This window comes from Anas platyrhynchos, chromosome 1 (assembly GCF_047663525.1).
Source record: "Anas platyrhynchos isolate ZD024472 breed Pekin duck chromosome 1, IASCAAS_PekinDuck_T2T, whole genome shotgun sequence".
NCBI lineage: Eukaryota > Metazoa > Chordata > Aves > Anseriformes > Anatidae > Anas > Anas platyrhynchos.
Genome location: NC_092587.1, coordinates 154166923 through 154181631, shown reverse-complemented (window position 1 = coordinate 154181631; position 14709 = coordinate 154166923). Strand labels below are relative to the sequence as shown.

The 14709-nt window shown below is 35.3% G+C and overlaps 1 protein-coding gene across 2 annotated transcripts; it reads right to left on the bottom strand.

Moving 5' to 3' along the window:
* Positions 1 to 1047: 1047 nt before the first annotated feature.
* Positions 1048 to 14652, bottom strand: TGDS (TDP-glucose 4,6-dehydratase). 2 transcript variants are annotated; one of them, XM_027443194.3, is made up of 12 exons: positions 14497 to 14651; positions 13812 to 13878; positions 13315 to 13383; positions 10172 to 10262; positions 9060 to 9202; positions 8019 to 8117; positions 7201 to 7260; positions 5485 to 5528; positions 5039 to 5204; positions 4501 to 4559; positions 2610 to 2707; positions 1048 to 2189 (listed from the first exon to the last, which is right to left on the bottom strand). In XM_027443194.3, exons 1-12 carry the CDS (start codon positions 14571 to 14573, stop codon positions 2089 to 2091), a joined length of 1074 nt encoding a protein of 357 aa, XP_027298995.1. In that variant the 5' UTR covers positions 14574 to 14651; the 3' UTR covers positions 1048 to 2088. The 2 variants fall into 2 exon arrangements, with proteins under 2 accessions (XP_027298995.1, XP_038029405.1); XM_038173477.2 differs by lacking the exons at positions 1048 to 2189; positions 2610 to 2707 and adding an exon at positions 2714 to 3657 and having other exon boundaries at positions 14497 to 14652.
* Positions 14653 to 14709: the final 57 nt, after the last annotated feature.

Here is a 14709-nt window from a genome sequence, read left to right as displayed (position 1 = left end):
TATGCAACCATTTGGATGGTTACATAGAATGTCATTAAACCTTCAGCATCTAAACATTCAAAACAACTTTAAAAAGACCTATTCAATAAACTATTCAATAAACTAATCACAAGCTTTTCTTCTGTGTATTTGTCATCTCATAACACATTATCAGAATTCCTTTTTTTTTTTTTTTTTTTAAGCGTTTCAAAGACACCATATCTATTTGTAAAATTGTTTCAACCATCATTGCATGTTTGGCCATGAGACTTAAGCGATTCACTGGTACAAGCTTAACCATAAGTATATGGTATGCCAAATAACATGCACTAGTCTGTTGGGATAAGTCCTGCAATTTTTGTTCCCAAATGAAAGTTTTGACTACTAAACCTAATGTGAGAAAAAAAGTGTGATGCAATTCAAGTACAGTATTATTATCCCACCTTGTCAAAGAAACAACATGTTCCCAGACTTTAGTATATATAAGAAATTAGTTTAAAAGCTTACTGCTCAGTCTTCTTTTAGGATGATTCTTACCATCAACAGCACCATACAGCACACGAGGTGTGATGCAATTAGGAGCATTGCAAGTCCAAAGGCAGCAATACCTGTCAGCTGAGCTAGATGCTATTAAGCGTTCAGTTACTACCACAACTCTAGCTTGTGCAAAGGTAAATGCCCCAAACTCCACTAATATATCTTCAGTGATAGGGGAAGAATTTCTGCAAAGTGTGCTAACTTAGTTTCTGAGTCTTGAACTTACAGCAATTCAAATAAGCAGTAAAAGACAACTTCAGAGGCCAACAGTGTTTCTGAGCACACCCTAGCATCTTAATCTTACACTTCCACAGCTACAAGGAAGCAAAAGAACTGTGCTTTTATCAATATACTTATGTACTAAGCAAGAAGTTTCTTCTTTTACATGTGTCACCTCAAAGGCAAAACAGTGAAGATTGTTAAGTGTTCCTGTGTCCTAAACATAACAAACAACACACCATCTACTTTTTGAACAGGTATATACTACCTCAGCTTATTTACTCAAATAAGAGAAAACAGTTACACTGTAAATTTTTAATCAAAAAATCAATTTTGAAAAATTTATTGACACATTTTTAGCACTGAAGTTTCCTTCTAAGTTTTACATTAAAACTCAAATTTTGTTTCATCTTTAAAATGTTTGTCAAAAAAACACAGACACACCAAACACAGCATCAAATAAGGTGTGCCAACCCACAATCCGAAGGAAGTATTTTAAACTTTTCATCGTACATAGCTTTCACATCACAGGAAGTTACATTACCAGAATGTTGATCTCATTACAGTATTTGAAGTCTGTTACAATAATAATTTAGAAAAGGAAAAAGGAAATTAAAACATAAAAGGACATAATACAGTAAACAGATGACTTGTAAGACATGGGAATGAAGTTTAAGAAATGGCTTCTCAGTAAGAACATCTGCTACTTTCTTAACACCTTCCCCATCCCCTTTACAAAGAGGCATTTAAAGTTAGAGTAGATACCAGCTTAAACTGTCATCTACACAAGGTAATACTGCAACAATAGAGAAAAGAACTGTGAACCATATGGCTGCCATATCTAGTTTTTATCAATCAATTTATACTCTCCAGAAAATACATCATCTTTTCCACTTGATTTAAAACAGAAGGCAACTATTTAAAGTGACAAAACATATATTACAGTGTAAAAACAATAAATCAGATGAAGAATTTCAAAATTAAAAATACATATATACACACATTTATTGCAAGTCCCAAACACTGTAGTCACAATCCTGTCATTCAAGATGAGTAAGACAGATCAGTTATACTAACTTATAACACTATAAAAAATCTTTACCCTGTAAAATTCTTCAGAAAAAAATAAAAAATCTATACCTAGTGAAGATTTAATATTGCACCAAAAGCTGAAATTAACAGGTTAAACTTATAAAGTGCTGAACCCTTCTAAGTCATGCCATATTATAGATCTGTACTCATCATGGTTCACGTATCTTGGACACATTTAGAATTTGCTGTGGTCACTTGATTGCAGGCTTCAAAGAAAAGACTGGGTGAGGTAGAATAGATTCCTTCAAGTTCTCTGCCACCTTACGGAACATTAAGCTGTGCAAATGGCTCTGTCACAGGAAAAGGCTCCAAAGCTTTCTCTGCGTTTTTCCAGTTGTGAAAGTTTTCTTTGTACCATTCAACTAGCACATAAAGAACGTTGATAAATCAAATTGAACAGAGATAACAGGGAAACTCAAGTATTTCTACAGATAAATACTACCAACATTCTCATTTCGCAAGAATTTAACCTATAATGTTCAAAAAAAATCTAGTTTTAGCCGTTACAAATTCTTTATTCAAGATTTATTGTACCAATAAAAATTACTTCCAGTACCTCATGCTACTTTTTTTAATTACAAGCTTTTTATATTTATCATTTATAAATTATATATTTATATTTATAATTTATAAAAAGGAGCTAATTTTATGTAAAATTAAAACAATAAATTCATTCCCTTTAGCTCATCATTAATTAACCTATAGACTCAATTTTACTCCCCTCTCCCTTTCTCTCCTCCCATCACTTCCAAATCTATTTGTGTAAATGGCATCAGACATACTTGTTTTCTTTATTCCTTCTTTCCAAGGCACTTTCGGTCTCCATCCTAACTTGTGCATTTTTTCTGAACTCATTGGGTATCTCATGTCATTGGCAGGTCTGTTGACAAACAAAATGCACAGGGAAAACAATTTGGTTAGACTTCTTCCATTAATTAGATACACAGCACTTCACACTGTCTTCAAGCCATCATTAGGTATGCTTCAGTTTTGAAAATCCCCTTCAACTTGAACAGATTACACTGCCTTCCAAAAAAAGTGACAACTGAGAGCAGCTACAACACAATTCAGCTTGCACAGTGAACTACTTAGAATTGACTAGAATAAATATGAATTAATGTCTTCACACAAAAATTAATGCTAATCTCAAATCACTGTCAATGCAAATTGGTGCATTTGCAGCTCTTTAGACAACCACTAAGCAAGGCAGTGTTTTCCAATAACTGCATTCACATCCTGAAAGCCCACAAATATTCACACACTTCATATCTGAAGTACAAAGATTTCTAAAGCATTGCCGTTACAGTGCCTCATTAGCTGCACAAACTTATCAAATATGTAGAATCCAAACTGCAAGATTCAACACAGAAAGACATTTCCTTCCAATAAGTACAGCACACATTTTTACTTCCACAATCTGTATCCTAATACTCTTTAATAAGGTCCCAATGTTCTTTTAAAGATGTATTCCCATGCAGTTATTTCTCCCAAGTCCATGTATCTTTAAACATTAGCAGACAGGACACAAAACACATGAAGAACCATCTCAGTTGGAACTACACTAAAACCTACTGAACATTTGCATCATGTGCTCAAACGGAATTTGTTCAGGTACCATGACACATTTATACAGGACTCTGAAGAATACTTCCTCTTAGAGAAAAATTAGTACATTTAAATACATTTCAGTTGCCAAGAAAACCATCCAAATATGAACAGAAGGTGAGAATTCTAAAAGGCCACAATAATACTTAACTGCTATCTGCAGATATGTGATTTCTAATCACTCCAGAGAAAGAGTGATATCTGAAGGATGCAGAGTCATTGTTGCTGCAGAAAAGAAATGGAGATAAAAGAACAGAGCCAAACCAAGCCTGCAGTTAAGGATTACACACAGGAAACACACTTACAGAAGCTATCAGTTTTTGCTGCTGCCTTAATGTTTGCACCTCAAAGTTTTACATCTACATTTAAGAAGGTATTTTTATCTTAAGCTAGGAATTTAGCTAGGTACATCTTTCTGTCTGGAGTGTGGGTCTAACCTATAAAGCACATCCAAATCCAAACTAGCCACATTAACACCAAAATATTAAAGCTAAGTGAGAGACACTTAGCTAAATGAGAGAGGTGGATTCACCTCTCAAGTGATGTTGACAACAAAGTAGCAAATAAAATATCCTTAAGGATTCAGTTACTATGTAAAACTGGTTCTTTTCCCAGAGCAAACTTCAGCAGTGAGAAGTCTGAAGAAAGTCTGCAGACAGCCTTTGAAGATTAGAGTGTATTTCCAAAGCAGTACAAGCTTTCCAAAGATCCAAGTAATTAAAAAATAAAATTTTTTAAAATACACTATACAGATTGTAGACATCAAGTCCACAAGCAAATAAAATTAAGAAAGCGAAACAACTTTCACTTCCTCAGAAGTTATCACGTGATTTCTATGCACTCCAGAGAAAGGGTGATATAAGAACTATGCAGAGACTCACTGTTGCTGCAGAAAAAGAAACGGAGATAGAAGAACAGAGACAAACCAAAGCTGCAATTAAATCTGGAAAAGTTATCCCAGAAACACTTTCGCAAATAAATATGTAAGCATTCAGCGGGAAACCTTCAGGACAGAGCTCTCCTGTACATGCTTAGCATTTTTTTTTTATTATTTTTTTTTATTTTTACCTGTCTTTGACGTAATCCATCCAGTGCTCCATTTCAGATTCCGAACTGGTCTTCTTTATCTAGTAAGAAGGGAAAAAGGAAAAAAAAAAAGTCACCCCCTCGTATTTTGCACCATCTTGCCATACATTTAAAATTAGATTTCAATCTGTCACGGAAAAACAAAAACCAAATAGAAACAGTCTTTTGTCTAAACTGATCTGTCAAACTACTTAAACCAATTGCAATACTTCTTGCTCATCCAGGCACTTGTTAAACATTCATAGCTCAATTGTTATAGTTTAATCTTCCACATTCTCAGACCAAAAATAAAGTAGTCAACATGGAAAAAAAAAATCAAATGGTTTCTAATTGCTACACCAGTTATGTCCCAGTCAGGATAGCCAACTCAGTGCCTGTACTGCACATAGCACAGCTGCCACAGGAAGGTTACCACGTCGTTTTTCTATCACCCACTGCAAGCACTAAACTATCTCACAGAGCAAAAGGTTTATAGAATTGTTTATATGGGCAATGACAAGTACTGTAACTTTTTACTCACTAAGTGGATTAACTCCTTAGCAAGCTGGGCAATGGACATCTCAAAATTAGTTCCAATGTTATAAATTTCACCTGGCTTCCCCTCCTTCAGAACAGTAAGGAATGCTTCTACAACATCAGTCGCATATAGGAAATTCCTTCTTTGAAGTCCAGAACCATGAATACAGCTAAAAAAAAAAAAAAAAAACAGGAAGAAGCAGAAGATTTTTGTTAATCTCTAAACAGAAGCACTCAATTAAAACGCATCTTAAATTGTTCTACTGTTAGAAGTCACCTGAAGATACTTTAATTTAAATAGCTGACATGCAAACAACTCTTTTTAAAGAAATCCTATTACTGAAATAAGCAATTCATAATTTAATTATTAAATTATCATTTCACAAACCGTACAATATTTACAACTAATTACAGTTTCACAGCAAAAAGACCACATAAAAAGTTACATACCATTTTCTGTTCTGTTGCAACAAAGATATAAACTTTGGAATAACCTAAACAGTTGAACATCAAGAAAACAAAAGAAAATTATTTTAGAAGTTATTCTGCAAAGAACACAGTGCTTCACCAGCAAATATAATTACATACTTTAATAAATAAATTTTAAATGTTCAAATAAACTGAAGTCTTATCAAGCAATGCATTAAGCCTAGAAACTGCAAGCTTTTTTTCCTAGTATAAACAGAGTATTTTGTAAACCACAGTTGCCTTTTCTGAAGTTCACAGGAAATCAATTTTTGTTTATTTTTATTTTATTTTTTTTTTTTAAGAGTAAATGCCTCTATTGCATTGTAACTCTGACCTTTCTGGTCATCCATTACAAATGAGCAATTATAAACTTAGTGTTTTTACATATAAGAATGGTTCCATTACTTTTCACACTACAGTCTGAACAGTTAACTGCAAACTATTCAGAATATAGTTTGACCATAGAGCAAGTTGCAGTAAAACTATAGCAAAAAAAGTACCAGTCATTAAAATAATTAAATTTGTAAGAGAGCCAATATAAAATTTAAAGATAAGTAAACACTAGTGAAGTGATAGACACCAGCTTGCAGCATGAATATTTACAATTGTATTATGTTGGGCTATATGCTTAGATACGTTCATCATGGCCCAGAAACTTCACAATGGTTGGTCCCTCTAATAAGTTTTCAAATTTGAACACACAAAATTTATTATTTTTTTTTAACTTCTTAATTTACTTCATACCCTAAACATAGGAGTAGCCATACTAGTTAAAACCCAAGATCTGTTTTACCCTAGTATTGTTTTTAACAGTAACTAAAAGTGGAACTTGAGGACAAGTTTAAATTGAACGGAATCACGTAGTGATACATCTCAGGAATATAGTCCCAACATCAGACAATCCACAAACAAACATTTGCCAAGCCACAGATCAGTAAAAACATGTTTTAGAAAACATTGTTTGTCTATCTGCAACAACACAGGGAATACAAATTACTTATTTGGCTAAAAACAAAAATAGTAAAAAAAATCTCACTAGAACCACAAAATAGAGCTACATTTCAAATAAATTCATTCCACTAGCGTATTTCCGTTCATTAGCACAGCATGGTATTACCTACAAAGGCATCTCCATCCCACTAATAACTATTTTAAATGGCTATCCTGCAAGGTACTACAGAACTATGTAGAAAAAATACAAGTCTGTCTGTGCTACTACTCACCATATATCTGATGGTGAAAGGTTTGTCTTCTCTGTTGCCCATACAGGTTGCAACGTTTCTTTATACCAGATTCATCTCTCCTAAATTACTTTAAATGTAGCCTCAGTTATTTAACATTCTTAGCTACAGCAAGTAAAATGTAAATTCAAGTAATTTGTAGGGGAAGCCTGCCAGTTGATTATTTGAAAATTAGGAAAAGTACAAAATAAAGCCACTGCAGTTAAACTCTTGTAAGTAACTGGAAGTCTTGAACTGATGCTTTACTGACAACCAGAACACCTGTATACATTGTGTTGATGGGAAAATGCTTTAGTGTGAGATCAGAATATACAACCATGGGTAAGCATTGACTAATATACTTCCAAGACAGAGCTTTTTTGGAAAATCTGTCTATTCTTATGAGAAAAAAGTAACATTACTAAAACCTTAAACTATAGCATAGCAAAGCTAAGAGTAAAGCATAAGTTTGACTTACTTTTTCTGGATACTGGTGTGGCCCATAAACATTACTGCTTCGCGTAATAACAACTGGAAACTTAAAAGCACAAAATATGCATGTCATTACAGATTAAGTATATACACTAGTAAAAAAAAACGCAGGCTTCTTGTTAAAGAATGAATGATGACACTTGCAGTGCCTAATAAAATACCTGAAAGCTTTTACAGACATTAATTAAGCTATCTGCCTCTAGGCCTATAGTGACAGATGTTCCCAACCTCTCAGTCTTGTTAAGGACCCACCATAGGACATTACACATGTATCTGGTTGACTGCAGACTTCCTCACTGTACAGAAGTGTTTCAGTAATTATCATATTCAAGTCAAACTGATGTCAAAAACAGCTTCGCAGAATAACATATCAAAAGCATTGAAAACTCAAAACATCTTTGCTTAAACAAATATAATCTTTTCATCTTTTTTTCCCCGAATTTACTATAAAATTAATATTAAAACAATTTGAATTTTGCATATTCTGCTTATATATACATGGATGTTCCTCAAGCTTACAACTGTTTTTTTTTAATTTTTGCTGTTCTCTTTAACTATTTTAACTTTAGACATTACAGTTCAGATTTTTTATTTCTAAATCTAAAAATAATTGACCACTCTCCAGCCTTTTGCAGGACCTCACCACCAGTACGTGGCTGATATACTTTGACCCATCCAAACTACAACACCAGCAACCAGGAAAGAGGTGGCACAACGTCGTCTGCTACTGACTTTTATACTCTCACACATGTAATATACATTTAAGTAGGAGCTTCAGAGTTTTTGAAGCATGCATTAACTTACTTGGTACCTTTCCCAATAAGACTGAACAAAACACTCCGCAGCTGCTTTAGAGGAGGCATAGGGATTTGTAGGGCGTTTTGGTGAGGATTCATCAAATTCCTAAAATGAAAGCTTGCATTACTCAATTTCTTTTGTCCAGGTATGTCTTACAGTTATAAAAGCTACAGCTGCAACTGAAATAAACATCCCTAAAATATTCAGGCACACCAGACTGAGAAAGATACCCATCTATTTAAAAAGGAGACGACCAATAACCCAAGACAATATTTATCAAACACAAGGGTCAGCCAGAATATCAGCAATAATACTTCTATACTTCCAGCCAAGTATCTCACAGTAGCGGATCCTTAGATATTTACCCTGCAAAATAATAACCATTGCCACAAGGAAATTCAATTCTCTTCGGGCTCATATTGCTTCTGAGTGCACCATAACACCACAGCCAGTAAATTGAGCTTTCAGTCCTAAATAAAATTGGTCCACTCCCCCTTCTCTATAACCTTTCTTCTCTAAGGAAAATAAAATTTCAGCCCACAGCCTTTCAAAAACAAGGCTCCAACAATTCTGTCTTGTTCCTCGTGGCTATCCTGCCAGTTTTATCTATTTGCAACTTGGAAAAAAAAAAAGAAAAAAAAAAAGAAACAATAATGAAACAAAGGAGGGACTATATAGTTGCTAAGGTGCCACTCACAACTATCACCTACATGCATAACTAAAAGACTCACTGTTCTTGTCTGGCCTTTGCCCCTGAAATTACTTGATCCTGATTTACTCTTTTTTTTTTTAAACCTTCCTTCCTTCCCCACCCCCAAAATATATCTTTAAGAATCCCTGCTATGATTCACAAGGAGTATCTATCTCTTTGAAGCATTCACATGTTATTAACAACACCAACAAAAAAACTTCGGGACAATTTTGATACTTGGCTTTCTAGAAGCAATTAGTACCTACTTACATGTTCAAGTATTGTCAGAAATAGCTCAAAATCATACATTTAGACAGGCTGAGGAAAGTTAGAACCTCATGCACTTTCAAACTCACCTGATCAGTGCTGCCTCCATATACTTCATCTGTACTGACATAGACAAACTTCTCCACGTTGGCTTCGTGTGCAGCAGCAACCAGTACATTAGTACCATAAACATTCACATAGGTGAATTCCAGGGCATGCCAAAATGAAAGATCTGCATCCAAAGAAAAGATTAAATTTAGGCAATACATAGCTTTCTATTGAACCATAATATTAAGGGCAGTAATATAGATTGGGATTTTATCACTAGTTCTTTGTCAGATAGCACAGTCACCATTAAATTAAGCCACTTTCTATATATACTTGAAAACAAAATCTTTGCTTCAAAAAAGAGGCCAGAATGAGGAACAAAAGCTTATTAGCTACAGATGGTGCAATTTGAAATAGCATAAGTTAACTTCATTTAAGTGGCAGCATAACTAATTCCCTCCTCTAGGAAGTGCCAAGCTCAGTCAGGAAAGTATCACTCAAACACCGTCATAAGATACATTCACATACACCAATTACTGTTAATAAACCACCACCTGTTTTAATTCTTAGGATTGTTCCACCAACTTAATGACTTTGGGCATATCGATTTTGACAATTCTGAGAAGCATTTTCCTGAAGAATTCTTCAAGGACTTTTGCTCATGATGAACAGAATACGATAGGAATACTTCTCATCAACAGTTTTACAGAAAAGCAATAAATCTAAACCAGGTACTTCTGTGTATAATTCATCTTCTCTCTTTTTAGAGCTCTGACAGGACTCTAAAGGGAGCAATGCTCACTCTTTAACTTCTACTTTCTAGTTTTCCCTGCAACGTTACAGCCAATCAAGTGAAATTACCTTCATGACTCCACTACTACAGCGTATGTTACGCATGTCTAGACAGAATTTAAAGTATCTTTATACATAAAAAACATTTCCATTTATACACAATCAAAATAATGAAGTGCCTTAAAGCTGTGAACTCCTTAAGTCAAAAAGGCCGCCAGACTTTCAATCATGTATTCTGTAAAGATATCAAACTGTATCCTGGTTTTAAGTGAATGGGGGAAAAAAAGACGAAAATTATCAGTATACTATTTCAAACAAACATACACACAAAAATAATACCAAAACATACAACAATACTCACCTACATGAGTTTGGGCTGCAAAATGAAGGACTATGTCAATCTTCTCAGTTTCAAAAAGCTGTTTTATAAAATGAGGTTCACAAATATCCCCCTGAACAGTAAAAAATAAAAAAAAGTGTTTTTTTTTTTTTTTTTCTTTAAATAACGAATATGCTGTAATTTGATTCAAGCATCATAAACAAACCATTATACAGGAGGCACAGGAGAAAGTTTTGCAGTAAGTACACGCTTGCAAAGCCAAAGCATTTATCTTATATCAGAACCACAGTATTACTCATTTTTTTCTTTAATAACAATAACAGAAAACTAAGACTGTCCAGTCAAAAGAGGAACTTATGTCTTTGAAGAGCAAACAAGATATGAATATCTAGAGTTTTAGATATAAGATGCTTTCTTTTAGTTTTTCACAGATACAAATACAGCTACCAACTGAGTTTGGGGCAAAATACCAACTCTGTATTGCTTTTTGAGCAGCCGCCTCAACAACAGGTACCTTGTTTCAGGTTTTATATTACTGTTTAACATAAACAATATCACCCCCAGAATATACACAACAGAAGTATAACGTGTAACTTGAAAGCTAAGGTCAGAACAAGTGCCTACAGCAAACAGGAAAGTTATTGGAGTCTGGCTGGCAGACAGTGACACCTAGTGGCATTATAAGAGGTGAAGTTCATCCCCACTGTTGTCAAAATAGATGGATGTCTTCCAAGGGTATTTTTTTTTATCACCAGAAAAATTGATGGATTTGGAAAAGAGTCTGGCATCAATACACAAGCCATTTGTTAGTCCGACACACAATCAACAGCAACTTTTAAAGGTAAATACAAGCTGAGAAGTAGCTTTTGATAATCATCTATTGCCTCAACTTAAACAAGACAGTACTTCAAAAGCTGTGTCACGGGGAGGAAGACTTATGTATTTTCAAGAACAAGGCAATTAACTGAACATAGTTCAAATTCACCTACCTCTTAAGAAGTTCTCAAGCAATGATTCTGAACAACAGCCTCAAAGAAGTACTATATGTCAGAAACAGAAGGAAGATCTACGGATTTTCCTGTATCTCATCCCTGAACACAAATGAAACACTCCAGGAAATACTTCAGACCCATATACTATTTTAATTAATATGGCTAGAATTAGTTACCTTTTTTTTTTTTTTTTTTAACTGAAATTCAAAATTAAATATTTCTTTTTCTTTTAAGATTGCTTTCAATAAGATCACTCAAATTGGTATGTTTCTTCTAAAAATACTGTCAGATGTAGACTTTGCCTCAGACTTAAGATTATTAAGAATCTCAAGGTACTTTAAGAAAGCTTTTTAAAAGTAACTTGTGTTTACACAGACCTTCCCATTGTCAAAAAAATGTACAATTACAGAAATAATCCTCAACCTTTAACAAAGTATGTCTTCCTCTAGTATGCATCGAAGGGCACTGTGCTGAGCAAGAACATAAATCGCAATTAAAACTGTTGGAAGTACTACAGTACCTTTCATACTGCCCCTTATGGAGATCTCTAAGCTTTTACTTCTCTACCTTCTAAAACAAAGAACTTTTCTACAGCATTTATCCTTCCTGCTCCCTCTGAAGGCCAGCAGTAGCATCACAACTCTAAGGCCTTGACCCTTAGGGAGTGTTTTCTCAGTGCATTTTTTCTTGTCAGAGTAAATACCTTGCCATCTGCATCTAAGTTCTAGCCAACCTTCTTTCAAAATAAAGAAATAAATAAATAAGCAAAAGAGAGAGGAAAATACCACACTAAATCCCAACTGGAATAGCTGGAATGAATTATTCTCACAGTAAGTTTTGTGAAAATGTATTCCCTCTCTTGTTCAGAAGCAGCATTTACCATCCTCCTGCTTGGTTTACAAGATGCCTTCTAGAACTCCGTGCACTGGTAACTAAGCACCAGTACATATGCAGGTAACAAGGCCTTTATTTAGCATTCGTATATATCACATCATATACTGAAAGGTGTCAAAAACAATAAGAAAAATAACAAGAGAACAGATTGTGCATCCTGAAACTGAGTATGTTCGCTTAGCACATATCCTCTTACCTCTCAAGCAAATTTTATCTAGCAGCTCAGGGATAAATATTTATGAAAATAAAGAGAGGTTTACAAAAACAGGCACTGGGGTAACCAGACATGTGGAAAAGTTAATTTCCCAACCTTGCCTGAATCTAAGCAGTAAGTTGAGTTTACATCTTTTACCTCTGAAATAGCTGTGCCAATTTAGTAGATAGCTGCTATTTCAGGGAATTAAATCTATGGGCTTTTCTCTGATGTCCTGCAATTTCAGGCAGCCTAGCTCAACAAACAGGCCAGCATCAGCACTGACTTACAGGCAGAAAAAGAACTTCTGCATACAAACCTAGAAGTCTGAATATTTATCCGAACAATAAATCTAAATCTGTCTCCTGTCTGAAGCCTAAACTGTTGGAACAGTAAACTGATGTAACCATCAACATTTTAGAAAGCAAAGACATACTTCAAATCTAGACCCTGTTCCAAAACAACTACAAAAGTACACACAACATCAACAGCAGTAAAAGGAAGAATGTAGCCTGATTCCTAGCACAAATAGAACAAGAAAGAGGACAATGCACACCATGGAATATAAGCAGCTGTGGTGTTTGAAGGTGCAGAACTTAAGAGAGAGTCTAAGCATGAAGGAGCCAAATCAAAGGCCATCTTGTCCACACCATTAATCACAAGTAATCTTATAAGTAAATGAATCATTCCTAAAGCCAGTTATCTCCATACTCAGGCTTTTACCAACCATGAACCTTTATTATACAATAAAATATACCAATTTTCAAAAGACTGTTTCAAGTAAGAGGCAGATCACGCTGTCACACAACCACATACTGTCACAGACTTCTCTGGGTGAGACATGGATTCTATTAATAAAGGTACTGAACTCCAGTTACTGCTGTTGTGTCAAGCACGCTGGCATATTCCAAACACTGACTTATTCTCTACAGGAAATGAGTAGAAGTAATCTCAATTTTCATTTATGGTGAAACAGTGGTTTTATCCCTAGGTTTTGAGGAGCTCTGGAGACTACATTACCGTGATACAAACACACACACACACAAAGTGAAGTTCCCTATAAAAGAAAAAGAAGGCTTTGTCACCTGGATAAACTTGTAGTTTTCCTTCTCTGAGACAGTTTCAAGATTCTTCAAACTTGCACAGTAGTCGAGCTAAAAAGAAATACCCACAGAATATCAACAAATAGTCTTCAAAAAAGCAAGCAAGCCAATTAATAGAAAATTGAAGATTAAAGTAAAAACTACTTTCAAAAGAAAAGCTATTTTGCAAGCAAGTATTATGAAATACAAGAAAATACAGAAGTCTGAAAGATATCCTTAGATTGTAAAACTTATTAGGCAGACATCCCTAACTTCGGAAGTTTCTTCTTTACACAAATTATAATCAATACATAATTATTTGTAGCAGGCACAGAACTGTAAAAACGAGCAGCAGTTAAATTGTTTTTGCTCAGGAACAAAGGGAGAGTGAAACAGAAATTTAGCAAATAATAGTATTTCAAGTAAATTTCAACACACTGTAGTTTATGTTAAGAATCTTTTAAAATGGTATTCCTTAGTAAGAAAGACAACCCACTTACCTTATCTAGGTTTATAATCAGATAGTTTGGATAGTTCTTGACGAGGGACACGACTACGTGTGAAGCACTACAGGATGAGAGAAGAAAAGCGGATTTTACAACTACATTGTTGGCTTTAATGCAACAAAGTGATGACAAATCAATACCAATTGACAAATCGATATCAAGCGCTGTCAGTCAAGTAACACCAAAAGTCAGTTTAGCAACACCAAAAGGCTATGGGGGGAAAAGGAGCTGTACAGACAGGAGGAAGAGCACCTCACTGCGGGATTTTAAGACGTGGCAACGTCAGTATTTCAGTTGCTACACACTGATAAATAAAAACAGGACTAAAAGTTTGTCCTGTAACAAGAAAAAAAAAAAAAAGAGGTGTTTTGTTTTTATTAAAAAAGAAGCATTATACACTACAGCCAATTAGCATTCTAGAAGTTTATACCCTTAAGTTTATACATTAGGGACATGCTACATATATTTATATATGCATGTATATGTAAAATAAGTACGTATATATTAGAACACAGCCTTGGTACCAGGCAGAGCCCATTACTCGACTTCTCTAAGCTACAAAGCCAACTCCCAACCCCCTATACCGCCCTCCCAACCCGCTGCCACCACCCCTGGGTGCACGAAGCGGTGTGTTTGGGTGCTATTTTGTTGTAATCATCCCCCCAGCCGCCCCCCTCACATGAAGCCGGCTCCGCCCGTCACCAGCAGCCGCTTCTCGAAGCGCGGCGCCGCCGCCACCGGCAGCTGCCCCGACATCGCCCGCGCTTTACGGCGGCGGCGCGACACGGCTCACCCCTATCACCAGCCACTTTTTTTTTACGACGCTGCGCTGCTTTACGGCTGAACCAGGCAACGGCCACGTAGGAAACGGGGGGAACCCGGAGGGGCGCGG